Here is a 13,507-nt window from a genome sequence, read left to right on the forward strand (position 1 = left end):
ACCAGACCCTAGATCTTGAGCCTTAACCCACCTCCACTTTCTGGAGTGGGAATCTCTAAGGTTGGCTTTCAGATTCTAAAGACATGTAACCGTGACTGTGCTAAACTCTTACCTCATTTTGCTGTCTAGACCTATGATTATTAATTTTCATTTGGAAACACTCAGGGGTACCTCTGTCTCAAATGGTGCTAAAGGATTCTAAATAAAAAATTAACTCTGATATACACAAAATAGAACGTTATAACTATAAAGCAGAGTGACTGCATTTTAACAAACTTTGCCACACCATGCGCAATTAAATGGATTTTGTCAAAGACTTCTTAAGTGTCTTTGACAAAGTATCAGGAAAAGTATCAGTGTCCAGCAGCTTGTTGATGCCTTCTGGTGATTCTACTATCGCTCAGGACAGCGTGGGGACTTTAGCTTCAGAGTGCGTTTTGCCAATTTCAGCGGTGGAATTAAGGGGGAAGAAAGCTCAAGTGTGTTCCCTCTTCCCCACACCTTGCCCCTATTAATCAGTTCCCACACCTGGCCCCTATTATTTGGTTTCTGTCCTTATAGTGTTGTCTTTTCTGTAAGTGGATTTCATATAAATGGAATTATACAATATGTAGCCTTTTGTCTTTGCTCATTTTAGATTTCCTCGTAGAATTTTGAGAATTTTTTTTTTTTTTTGAGTCTGGGTCTTGCTTTGTCACCAAGGCTGGAGTGAGGGGGCATGGTCATAGCTCACTGTAGCCTTGAACTCCTGTGCTCAAGTGATCCTCCCACCTCGGCCTCCCAAAATACTGGGATTACAGGTGTGAGCCACTTTTTTTTTCTGCCTTACTTTTATCTTAGTAGAGTCTGGCATGGGCAGAGCAGAGATAAAATGTTTATGTTCAACCTATCACATTTAACTAGAAATCTTGTTCAATAGTTTTATGGGAAAAAAATCAGAAAGTGGGAGTATAGAGTGATATCTTCCAATTTTGCAGTTGAAATCAAACTTATTTCATGAGAGAAACCATTTGAAGCTTTCAGGGTCTTATTTATGGTAAGCTCTCAATAAAATGCCAATTCGGCCAGGTGCAGTGGCTCACACCTGTAATCCCAGCCTGTAATCCCCTTGGGAGGCTGAGGCGGGTGGATCTCTTGAGGTCAGGAGTTTGAGACCAGCCTGGCCAACATGGTGAAATGCCATCTCTACTAAAAGTACAAAAATTAGCCAGGCATGGTGGCGCATGCCTGTGATCCCAGCTACTCAGGAGGCTGAGGCAGAAGAATCGCTTGAACTCAGGTGGTATAGGTTGCAGTGAGCCGAAATCATGCCACTGCACTCCAGCCTGGAAAACAGAGTGACACTCCATCTTAAAAAAAAAAAAAAAAAAAAAAGCCGATTAGTTTGATTTGCATCTACAACAACCCCAAAAGGGAGGTTTAGTATATCCTGTATACAAGTGAGGCAACTAGAATTCAGAATATTTACATAACTGTCAAAGACTTCACAGCAGATAAGTGGCTAGGAATCAAACAAGGTATTTCTGATTTGAAAACCTGCATTCTTTGCAATTACAGCACATCATAAGCATTATGTAATAAACATGGGACAACAACTATTTATAATATACCAAGCTTCATTATGATCTGATTTATTACATTCCTAGGGCAACCTTGCATTAATGGGAGGTTAGTCATGAAATTTGCTCTGTGTGCTGTTTTTGGCCAAATCACTACCACATTGGGCATCATCAGAAGGCGTCTACCAATGAAATGTATAAATAAATATATATATATATATATATATAATGGTGGACTAGAGTTGGATATAGATCAGACAAGGGCAACTGAGATGATTCAAGGAGCGTGTGTCCTGCCTTAGAATTGCAGACTGGAGGCCAGGCCTGGTGGCTCATGCCTGTCATCCCAGCACTTTGGGAGGCCAAAGCAGGCAGATCACTTGAGGTCAGGAGTTCAAGAGCAGCCTGGCCAATATGGTGAAACCCCGTCTCTACCAAAAATACAAAAATCAGCCAGGCGTGGTGGCATGTGCCTGTAGTCCCAGCTACTTGGGAGTCTGAGGCAGAAGAATTGTTTGAACCCAGGAGGTGGAGGTCACAGTGAACTGAGGTCACACCACTGCACTCCAGCCTGGGCTACAGAGCGAGACCCTGTCTCTAATTAATTAATTTAAAATAAGCTTAATATCCCTGATTATCAGGGAAGTACAAATCAAAACCACAATGAGATATCATCTCACCCATTAAAATGACTATTATCAAAAAGATAAAAACATAAACGCTGGCAAGGATGCATAGAAAATGGAACTGTTATGCACTATTGGTAGGAATGTAAACTAGTACAGCACTATGGAGAACAGTATGAGCGTTCCTCAAAAAAACACAAATACAACTGCCATATGGTCCAGCAACCCCACTACTGAGTATTTACCCAAAGGAAAGTGAACCAGTATACTGAAGAGATATCTGCACCTCTATGTTTATTGCAGGACTATTCACGATAGCCAAGGTATGAATCAACCCATGTCCGACAATAGAAGAATGGATAAAGAAAATGTGGTATATGTACACAATTGAATACTATTCAGCCTAAAAAAAAAGAATTAAATCCTGTTATTTGCAGCAACATGGATGAGCCTAGAGCAGCAGTCCCCAACCTTCTTGGCACCATGGACCAGTTTCGTAGTAGACAATTTTTCCACAGACTAGGGATGTGGTGGGTGGTGGGTGGGAATGGTTTGAGGATGAAACTGTCCCACCTCAGATCATCAGGCATTAGTTAGAGTCTCCTAAGGCGCGCACAACCTTATGAGATCCCTCGAATGTGCAGTTCACAATACGGTTTGCTCTCCTGTGAGAATCTAACGCTGCTGCTGACCTGACGGGAGGCAGAGCTCAGGCGGTAATGCTCGCTCGCCTGCTGCTCACCTCCTGCTGTGCAGCCTGGTTCCTAACAAGCCACAAACCAGTATCAGTCTGCGGCCTGGGAGCTGGGGATCCCTGGCCTAGAGGACATTATGTTAAGTGAAACAAGCCAGTAACAGAAAGTTAAACACCACATGTTCCCATTCATACGCAGAAGCTAAGAAAGTTAAACTCATAGGAGTAAAGAGCAGAACAGAGGTTTCTAGAGGCTGGGGAGGATAGACAGGGAGGGATTTGTTAAAGGATACAAAATTATAGCTAGATAGGAGGAATAAATTCTACAGCTATAGCGTCCCATAGCACTGTAGGATGACTATAGTTAACAATAATATATATTCCCAAATAGCTAGAAAAGAGAATATTTTAATGTTCCCAACACAAAAAAAGATAAATGTTCAAGATGATGTATATGCTAATTACCCCAATCTGCTCACTATGTATTATATGTATTGAAACATCACTATGTATCCCATAACAATGTACAATTATTATGTGTCAATTTTTAAAAATTAAAAAATAGGCCAGGTGTGGTGGCTCATGCCTGTAATCCCAACACTTTGGGAGGCCGAGGTGGGTGGATCACCTGAGGTCAACAGTTCAAAACCAGCCTGGCCAACATGGAGAAACTCCGTCTCTACTGAAAATACAAAAATTAGCCAGGCATTTTGGCGGGCGCCTGTAATCCCAGATGCTTAGGAGGCTGAGGCAGGAGAATCGCTTGATCTCAGGAGGCAGAGGTTGCAGTGAACTAAGATCACACCGCTGCACTCCAGCCTGGGTGACAGAGCAAGACTCTGTCTAAAAAAAAAAAAAAAAGGTTCAGCATATGAATAAGATTCTTTCATGGAATATTAAGAGAAGTAAGTGATGTTTATGTTATACCCATTCCTTTTGTAAACAGATGTCACAAAAAACAATGACTCCCCCTTCAAAGCTATCATCGGAAGCAAAGTGTTAGGTAAAAGGGCCCTTGGTTTTTCCTGGCTTCTTCAAGTAGAGTTGTCTTTTCTTGTCCTTACTTTATGAGATGTCCTAACTGTAGATTATACCATGATTCAAGAACAGCTAGACATGCATACACATGAATTTGCAATCAGTTATTTAGAACACAGAAAAAAAATCAGAAAATGAAGGGAAAAACATTTGCACATAGCCAGAATGTACGTCACAAAACCCATGTACAAAACCTCACAGTTTACTCATATGAAGAGTCATCATGCCTTTGTACAAAATCTTATTACTGTTATTTTGCACACAGTTCTAACATGTTTGGGCACATGATTTCCAAGCCCATGACAAATACTGACTTCTCAGGTAGATTTGCTGGACATACCACCTACTCAGGGAAATTTATTGAGAGCTATGAAATTGACATTTAATTAAACAACTAATACCAGACATTGAAACAACAGAAAATTCAAATTAAGCAAACAAGTACAATAATAAAGCAATCATTAGCATTTCAGAAGGATTCTTCATTTTGCAAGTAGATTTATCAGTGATACTTCAAATAGTAATTTCTATTAGTGATTTTTAAATGTTATTTTTTAAATGTGATTTATATGCAACTTTTTAGGAGCACTTAATGAAACCATGTGCACTTGTAATGAATTCAAATTATGATTCCTAAAGGGAGGCAGTTATGTCTTTTTTTTTTTTTGAGACAGAATCTCATTCTGTTGCCCAGGCTGGAGTGCGGTGGCATGATCTCAGCTCACTGCAGCTTCCACCTCCCAGGTTCAAGTGATTCTCCTGCCTCAGCCTCCCGAGTAGCTGGGACTACAGGTGTGTACAACATGCCCAACTAATTTTTGTATTTTTAGTAGGTATGGGGTTTCACCATGTTGGCCAGGCTGGTCTCGAACTCTTGACCTCAGGTCATCCTCCCACCTCGGCCTCCCAAAGTGCTGGGACTACAGGTGTGAGCCACCATGCCCAGCCTAAATATGTCTTTAAATTCTATCCTTTGTAATATTAATCTTTGTATTGAGGGACTACATATTATTTTCTGTCACAAATAGTTTATTATTTTGCATTTATTTTTCTTTCCATTAGAACTGTCTTACATATTTATCATTTGTATTGAGGGACTACATATTGTTTTCTGTCACAAATAATTTATTATTTTACATTTATTTTTCTTTCCATTAGAACTGTCTTATATATTTATCATTTTTTAGCACTTAGAATCAATAATTAATATTTATTGATGTTCTTCCTTGTCATCCTCATTTTGGGCAGATGGGATTTATCTAGGATCCTTTAGCAGTCTGCAAATTTCAGCTATATATTGGGAGTAGAAATTGAAACTACCCTCAATGAATAATTAAACAATGGGTATGGATTACACTCTAGCACAGAGTCATTCCAAAACAGTGACATAAGACAAGTGAAAAATGGCCAATCTTTGACAATTTCAAATTTCTATTGTTGGTAAAGCTCAAAATGTTCTATCACACATTTTCTAGAGTATCATCTTGATTGAATCATTACTTTAAAAATTAAAGCTCAGGACTACTTCTGTGAGCAAAAACAATAGTAAGTCACAAGAAATGTAAAAGTCTAAAACAATAGGATCTCTCACTAATTTGGCTTTAGTTACTGCTCTATTAAAATTCGACATTGGATCCAGAGTCAGGAGTGCTTTGTTCATCCTGGAGCTTTTGTCCTGGTTATCTGTAATACAGTCTCCTCTGAGAAGTGACACATACTTCTGGCGATTTGGTAAAACTTCTGTTCCTATTCACCTTTTCCTCCATTAGCCCTCCCCTAGGTTTCTGCCTTTCACCTACACTAGTGCTATGATTAGGAGCTTCAAGGAATGATGGTAGCAGTAATCTAATTTCATTTTTTAGATTCTCCACAAATGAACCTACTTAGATATTGAAAATTATTCCTCTGGTTCCTTTTAGACACACAGCTATGATTCCTTGGACAGTCTTTTAAAAGATAAAATCCCCAATTCAGTTTGATCCTGATGAACCATCATTAGAATGAGCTATACTTAAATCCTTCACAAATATTACTAAAACATGGTTGCAAACCTGTCATATTGAACAAGGTAGTGGAGTACTGTGCAGTTAGCAAATCCCCATGTACGAAGGGAGCCACAATGTTGGTTAATCCTTACAACAGACCAATCTATTAATATGAATAAAGCGCATAGAGCAGCACTGTCCAATGGAACTTCCTGTAATGATGGAAATGTTCTTTTTCCCAGTCCTATATGGTTGCCACTAGCCACATGTGGCTAGTGAATACCTAAAATGGACTAGTACAGCTGAGGAATGAAATCTTTATTCTATTTAATTTTAATTAAAGTTAAATGACTACATATAACTAGAAGCTATAATATTGGATGATGCAAGTATAGAGTTTTAATGTTAAAAACAGAATGGGGCTGGGCGCGGTGGTTCACACCTGTAATCCCAGCAATTTGGGAGGCCGAGGTGGGTGGATCACCTGAGGCCAGGAGTTCAAGACCAGCCTGGCCAACATGGTGAGACCCTACTTCTACAAGAAATGCAAAAATTAGCTGGGTGCGGCAGCACGCACCTGTAGTCCCAGCTACTCGGGAGGCTGAGGCAGGAGAAGCATTTGAACCCGGGAGGCAGATGTTGCAGTGAGCTGAGATTGTGCCACTGCACTCCAGCCTGGGCGACAGAGCGAGATTCCACCTCAAAAAACAAAAAACAAAACAAACAAAAACCAGAATGGAGTAAACCCTACAGAAAGTGAGCATATTTTAGAATTCTCCAATTATCTTTAGTTATTGCTAAGAATTCATACCTTTCATCCAAGTTTGGAACCTAAGTTCAAGGTAAAATATGAGCCTATTCCATATTTTTCTGACCTAGACCTTTTTTAGTTAAACAGAAGCCCATTATAATATCGACAATACAGTGTTGTGGTTAAGGGCTCAGGCTCTGGTGCTGGAGTGGAACTGGGTTCAATTCCTGTCTTCGCCACTTAGTAGCTGTGAGTCATTTAGACTATCTGTGCCCCAATTTTTCACCAATTATTGTCAAGGGGTAATAATAATACCTTTCCCAAAGGGTTGATGTGAGGATTAGATAAGTTAATATGGGAAACGTGTTTAGAGCGGTTTCACATAATCTCAATAAATGTTGTTAATACGTTATCACATTGCTATGTGTGAGTGTAAAGTCTTCTCATCCAAAAAAAGTGAATTCCACCATATTATATCAGGTTCTGTACTAGGTGCTGAGGCTAGACGGTGGGAAAAGAAAAAGGACAAGGTACAGAGATAAACAATGTTTGATTCTACTCTTACAAACTTATGAGGCTTAGTTGTTTATCTTGAAAAATAGAAGGCATGGCCCAGTCACTGCTCCCTCCGAACTTGAACCATCTATGATTCTACCATTCTTAAGAAAGGCCTGAAAAAGCAACGCAAGGATAGCAGAAGGACTTTGGATGGCCTCTTGCCTGCCAAGTATATCTAGGACTTGCCCAGGAACAGGGTGTAGAATCTGCAGCTTTGTGAGAACTTTCATATATGTCATTGGAAGTCGAAGTCTGTTACTGATGCTCTTCAACAGCCCTAAATATTAAACTGGCAATGAATTATTTGATTTTAATGTATAGTATAAAATAAGTATAGAATGTATTATATATTAATATCTCTAGTTGTATTTTACTGTCCAACTAAACAATCCAAATACTGACAATGAATTTAATGAGAAAAGAAAATTTCCATAATATAATTTCATTCAAAAAGATTTTTTGGCCAGGCGTGGTGGCTCATGCCTGTAATCCTAGCACTTTGGGAGGATGAGGTGGGAGTATTGCTTGAGGCCAGGAGTCCAAGACCAGCCTGGGCAATATAGTGAGATCCTGTCACTACTCTTAAAACACATTTTTAAAAGACTTTTCCTCCTTTCTCACTTGCTTAGAGTCATGAAGCTCCTGAGAGCAGAGCCAGTCTAATCTTACTAAGCAGCACACTATCCATCACTTCCCAAGTGGCATATATTTTTTATTTTTATTTTTATTTTTATTTTTTTGTGAGACAGGGTCTCACTCTGTCTTCCAGGCTGGAGTGCAGTGGCGCGATCATGGCTCACTGCAACCTCTGCCTCCCGGCTTCAAGAGGTTCTCGTGCCTCAGCCTCCTGAGTAGCTGGGACCACAGGCATGTGCCACCATGCCTAGCTAATTTTTGTTGTGTATTTTTAATAGAGACGGGGTTTTCTCATGTTTCCCAGGCTGGTCTTGAACTCCTGGGCTCAAGTGATCTACCTGCTTCAGCCTCCCAAAGTGCTGGGATTACAGGTATGAGCCACCATGCCCTGCCCTGGTCTAATTATTCTTATGTTTAAAGCATAAGCAATGTTTTCCTAGAGATATTTTCTTGAATCAATGAAATCATCTCCTAATTTAACATCACAGTATTAAAACCAGAGGGGTTAATTTTTTTTTTTTTTTTTTTTTTTTTGAGACAGAGTTTTACGCTTGTTGCCCAGGCTGGAGTACAATGGTGCCGTCTTGTCTCACTGCAACCTTTGCCTCCCGGGCTCAAGAGATTCTCCTGCCTCAGCCTCCCAAGTAGCTGGGATTACAGGCATGTGCCACCACACCCAGCTGATTTTGTATTTTTAGTAGAGATGAGGTTTCTCCATGTTGGTCAGGCTGGTCTCAAACTCCCAACCTCAGGTGACCTGCCTGCCTCGACCTCCCAAAGTGCCGGGATTGCAGGTGTGAGCCACTGCTCCCGGCCAATTTTTTTCTCCCAAATACTACAACTAGATAGTATTAATATTCTCCCAAATATTATAGCCATGTAGAACCTTCCTTTTTATGTGTGCAATTTAATTAAAACCTAGAATGTAAAAATAACTGCTGTAATTAAAGACAAAGGAAATGAAATATGAAAAAGAAGTTGCATACATTTGGGATTTTTGTCTCCTATTTTCCATCTTGCTTTCACCCTTTTGACCTGGTATCTCACTGTTTATTGATTCTTTGTGCTTTCATTTATAATACCAAATGAATGTTACAAGCTCAGCTTGCCTCAGTTTCTATATATATCAACCCGTTCCCCTCTTCTTAGCTCTCTTTTCTCATCTTATCACTTTCCTAAGGAAAAGCTTACTTGTCTTTCCCTTGCCCTTCTTTTTATTCCCCTTGATTTCACATATATATTGAGCATGTTGACATATATCTGTTTATTCTAATTTTTCTAGTTAAAGAATTGCATAGCTAACAAATATTGAGGGTAAATGTGTTTTTTTATATATACTATCTCGTATAATCATCTACTCTATGAGGTGGATTCTGTTGTTACTACTAATTATAGATGACAAAATTGAGGCTTAGAGAGAGTTATGGCGAGGTTAGTGATTACGATTTGAATCCAGGTCTATCTTCCTCTAGTGCCTTCTCTCTTAAGCCCTTACAATATTGCTCTCAATATGATGAAGTACATCTGAATATAGACTGGACAAGAAATAACTTTAAAGTGTATATAATAGCACTATTTTTTTGAGACGGCCTTGCTATGTTGTTCAGACTGGAGTACAGTGGCGCAATCATGGCTCACTGCAGCTTAGACCCTCTGGGCTCAAGTGATCCTCAGCCTAGTAAGTAGTTGGGCCTACAGGCACATGCCACCATGCCCAGCTATTTTTTTTTTTTTTTTTAGTAACAGGGTCTCACTGTGTTGCCCAGGCTGGTCTTGAACTCCTGGGCTCAAGCAATCCTCCCACCTCAGCCTCCCAAAGTGCTGGGAGTACAGGCATGAGCCACCTTGCCCAGGTATAAACCAAATTCTTTAAAAATAATTTTAATTTTATTTTTTCTTTTAAATTTTGGGTTTAATAATAATTTTTAAACCATTTCAATTCTTGTTCTCCTAAACTATGTATCTTAGGAGAGTCCTAGAGTTCCAAAAAAGAGAGGAAATGGTCACAAAATAAAAGGAAAAGAAAAGAAGGAAAGAGACTAGCATTTAATGAATGCTTACTGTATACTTAGCATCTTGTCAGGGACCAACTTAAGTTCATAGTTCCACATATTCTGTAATCTTCCTTTTTAAAAAAATAGGGTATTTCTTTATCTTCTACTTTTCCATGAACCACTGTCTTGCTCATAGTTCCTGAAGATAATTATTTACCAAAGGTTGTTTTTGTAATCCTAAATGCAAGAGTTTTGGTGCCTTCACATGTAATTCATCTGGACCTTAGAACTTGGAAATAATCAAAACACTGATATATGTTCTTTTCTTTTCTTTTCTTTTCTTTTTTCCTCACTGCCTGTATAATCAGGTCTTCATTCAAAAGAAGCTGTCCAAAATGATTTGACCTTTATGGAATAATCAAATTTAAGAGTTTATGCAGCAGGCTTCTTTTCCTCTGTAGTAGGTTTCTTTTCTGCAGGCTTCTTTTCAGGGGCTGGTTTCTTGGTAGCTGCTGCCTTTTTTCCCACCAGAGGCTTCTTCTGCTTCTTAACACCAACAGCAGCCTTCTTTCCTTTCTTACCTACCACAGGCTTCTTGCCTGCAACCGCCGCCTTTTCATCTGATTTGGTTGGTAGTGCTGCTGCTGCAGCAGCTGCCTTATCCACCCGGAGCTTGTGATTCCTGGCCTGGCGAAGAATGGTGTTCCGGCGCATGGTCTTTGCATATGGGTTTAGCTTCAACATGATTCTCAAGTTTTTCAGTGGGTTCTTCTTTAGGACTCTGCGATGAATCTTCTTGCGTGGTACTCAAAGGGCTCTTTGGATCTCTGGGCTTTTCAAGATTCTGCTAAGATCTGTATTAATCATCTTGCGCATGGGAAGATTGTAGTTACTCTTGAGGGAAGCGGCTTTACGCCAAGTGCCATACAATTCATCCAACTTCCGGAAAGCACTTTCAGTCCAAATGCAGAAACGTCCCACATGCCCAACAGGAGCAAGCTTCAAAATGTTCAGCTTGCTTACATTAAGCAGAGTAATTCCAGGGATGTTTCTGAAGGCCTTGATGATACCATTATCCTCATTACAGATGATGCACGGGCCCCTGCGCTGGATACGGCGACGGTTTCTCATTTTGCCTTTGCCAGCTCTCATTCGCTGAGAGGCATAGAGCTTTTCGATATCATTCCAGGCTTTAAGTTTCTTAAGGAGCAAAACAGCTTCCTTGGTCTTCTTGTAGCCTTCAACTTTATCTTCAACTATCAAAGGAAGTTCAGGAACTTCCTCAATACGATGACCTGTAGACATGACCAGTGCTGGTAGGGCTGAGGCAGCCAGGGCAGAACAGATGGCATATCGTTTTTGGGTTGTGTTCACTCTACGATGCCAACGGCGCCAGGTTTTGGTTGGTGCAAACCTTCGGCCTCCACGACACATGTTTCCAAAAGCACCCTGGCCAGAGCGGTGAGTCCCACCACCTCGAGCTCTGGGAATTCGAGCCATAGCTCTGCCAGTACCCCAAGACTCAGCACTGGTCTGATGACCTGCTAATTCACTGGCAGCGTAGGGCTGTCTGTTGTTTTTGCGCAAGTTGGTGTGAACAAAGTTCACAATATCTGGTCGAATAGGAGCCTTGAATACAGCAGGCAAAGTGACATTTTTGCCAGATGACTCCCCCTTTTCGGAGTACACCGATATCAGTGGGTGAGCACACGCCATGGCGGAGAGAGGAGACAGCCACGCTCCTCTCAGCCCGGCTGCTGCCACAGGAAAAGCATGTTCTTGTCTTTTCATCTGTTTTGGGTTTCAGTTCTCTTAATCATGATCATTCTGCCTTTTCTAGAATCAAATTTGAATCTCATTAATAGAAAAGGTAAAAACAAAATAGGAGTCATTAACTTTTGTTTGCTCATTGTCATCTTTTTAAGTTCACTTTTATTTTCATTTTGAATTTATAATTCTTTTTTTTTTTTTTTTTTTTTTTTTTTTTTTTTTTTTTTGAGACGGAGTCTCACTCTGTCACCCAGGCTGGAGTGCAGTGGCATGATCTTGGCTCACTGCAACCTCTGCCTCCCGGGTTAAAGCAATTCTCCTGCCTCAGCCTCCTGAGTAACTGGGACTACAGGTGTGCTAATTTTTGTATTTTTAGTAGAGCTGGGGTTTCACCATGTTGGCCAGGCTGGTCTCGAACTCCTGACCTCAGGTGATCCTTCCACCTTGGCGTCCCAAAATGTTGGGATTACAGGCGTGAGCCAGCACATCCGGCCTATAGTTCTTTTTATGCCTGTTTGCAAGCCTCAGCACACAGTGACAATTAGCTTTCCTGACAGTATCCTTAACATTTCACATCATTTTTCATATCTGAAAATATAGTGAAGTGGGCCCATTAATCTGTGCGTTTAAAGCAACAAGGATTTGTATTGAAAACCTCTGATTAAACAAATAATGCATGCTAATGGTAGAAATTTGGAAAAATATAGAAAACGTCAAAGAACAACAGTAATAACCACTGTTGACCTTTTAAACGTAATTTCTTAAAATGCTTACTTAATTATACACATTTTAAATTTTTATGCCTATTAATATTTATATATTTAAAGGTACATATATGTCTGTATCTTATTTTTAAAACATTTAAAGTTACTGATTTTATCATTCATATGGCAGCTGGATTTAGGTCAGAAAATGTTGAATATTAATACTTAAAATACCATATATTATTTATTAAAGATTTATGGAGATAGCATTTATGATATGATTTATGGATAAATCATTCCTTTGGTCAAGATGTTTCACCTTTGACTTAAGGCATTTTTGAAGCCTCACAAGTTTCTATTTCTTGATAAATTTATAGACTACTACTCTGAAAATGAAGTATCTTTATTCAATTTAAAGCCTACAATAAACTTATTTTAACTGTAATCACAGTTGCATTTATAGGTACTGGTATTCAAAAGGTAATTTGTCACCATGGAGAATTTGCTTCTTTGTAATTTTTATTTTTTTGCTGTCTCCAGCATACTTCAAGATTATTAAACATTCATAATCTTAACCGAAAATATAGGTACATGGTAAACATGGAATCAATATTTTTGAATGCATAATTGTTTCACAAAATATTATAAAGAAGATGAAATGAGGTAGGTCAGTGGATTTTGTCGATTTGAGTTTTTATTGTTCCTTCAAATAGGCATTTCAGGAGATGGTCCACAGTTAAGAGAGTAAGTAGGGATAAAGGCACGATTGTAGGCCATTCTTTTTACCTGATTTGAAGTCACATACTTCTAATCACATAACTCCATTCGAAGAAGCTAGCTAATGTTTTCAAAGTTCAAATTAAGATCTGGGTGACAGACCTCTATCCTGGAAAGATCATTTTATGTTATTACTATGCACAAGTAAAGTAATCTAAGTTTTAAAATGGGATTGATGCTCCTAGCAGCAGAAATTATTTTATGTTTCAACTGCTATATGAATTTTAGAGAAATGACCAGAAGGCTAAGATGGCAGTGTTGTATTCATTTTTAAAGATAGACAAGAAGACGCCAAGTAAAGAGAAGATAGCTTAGAAAGAGCTCAGTGTCAATCAATAAGTCTTGTAGCAATAATGCTTACTTTAATTTTTTATTCAATTTTAGTCACATCAAAAACTTTGTGGGGCTAAATTGT

The 13,507-nt window shown here is 39.3% G+C and overlaps 2 protein-coding genes across 7 annotated transcripts in view; one reads left to right on the forward strand and one right to left on the reverse strand.

Moving 5' to 3' along the window:
• Positions 1-13,507, forward strand: part of MAP3K13 (mitogen-activated protein kinase kinase kinase 13) — a 201,166-nt gene that overhangs the window by 123,433 nt on the left and 64,226 nt on the right. The gene's annotated exons all lie outside the window — the stretch shown is intronic.
• On the reverse strand, positions 10,195-11,628 carry LOC101059447 (large ribosomal subunit protein uL4-like). Its single transcript, XM_054681301.2, has one exon. It carries the CDS (start codon positions 11,555-11,557, stop codon positions 10,649-10,651), a length of 909 nt encoding a protein of 302 aa, XP_054537276.2. The 5' UTR covers positions 11,558-11,628; the 3' UTR covers positions 10,195-10,648.

The sequence above is a fragment of the Pan troglodytes genome, chromosome 2 (assembly GCF_028858775.2).
Source record: "Pan troglodytes isolate AG18354 chromosome 2, NHGRI_mPanTro3-v2.0_pri, whole genome shotgun sequence".
Lineage (NCBI taxonomy): Eukaryota > Metazoa > Chordata > Mammalia > Primates > Hominidae > Pan > Pan troglodytes.

Excerpts from the sequence above, each read along its gene's own strand:
- LOC101059447 (XM_054681301.2), bottom strand. The coding sequence starts at position 11,557 with ATGGCGTGTGCTCACCCACTGATATCGGTGTACTCCGAAAAGGGGGAG.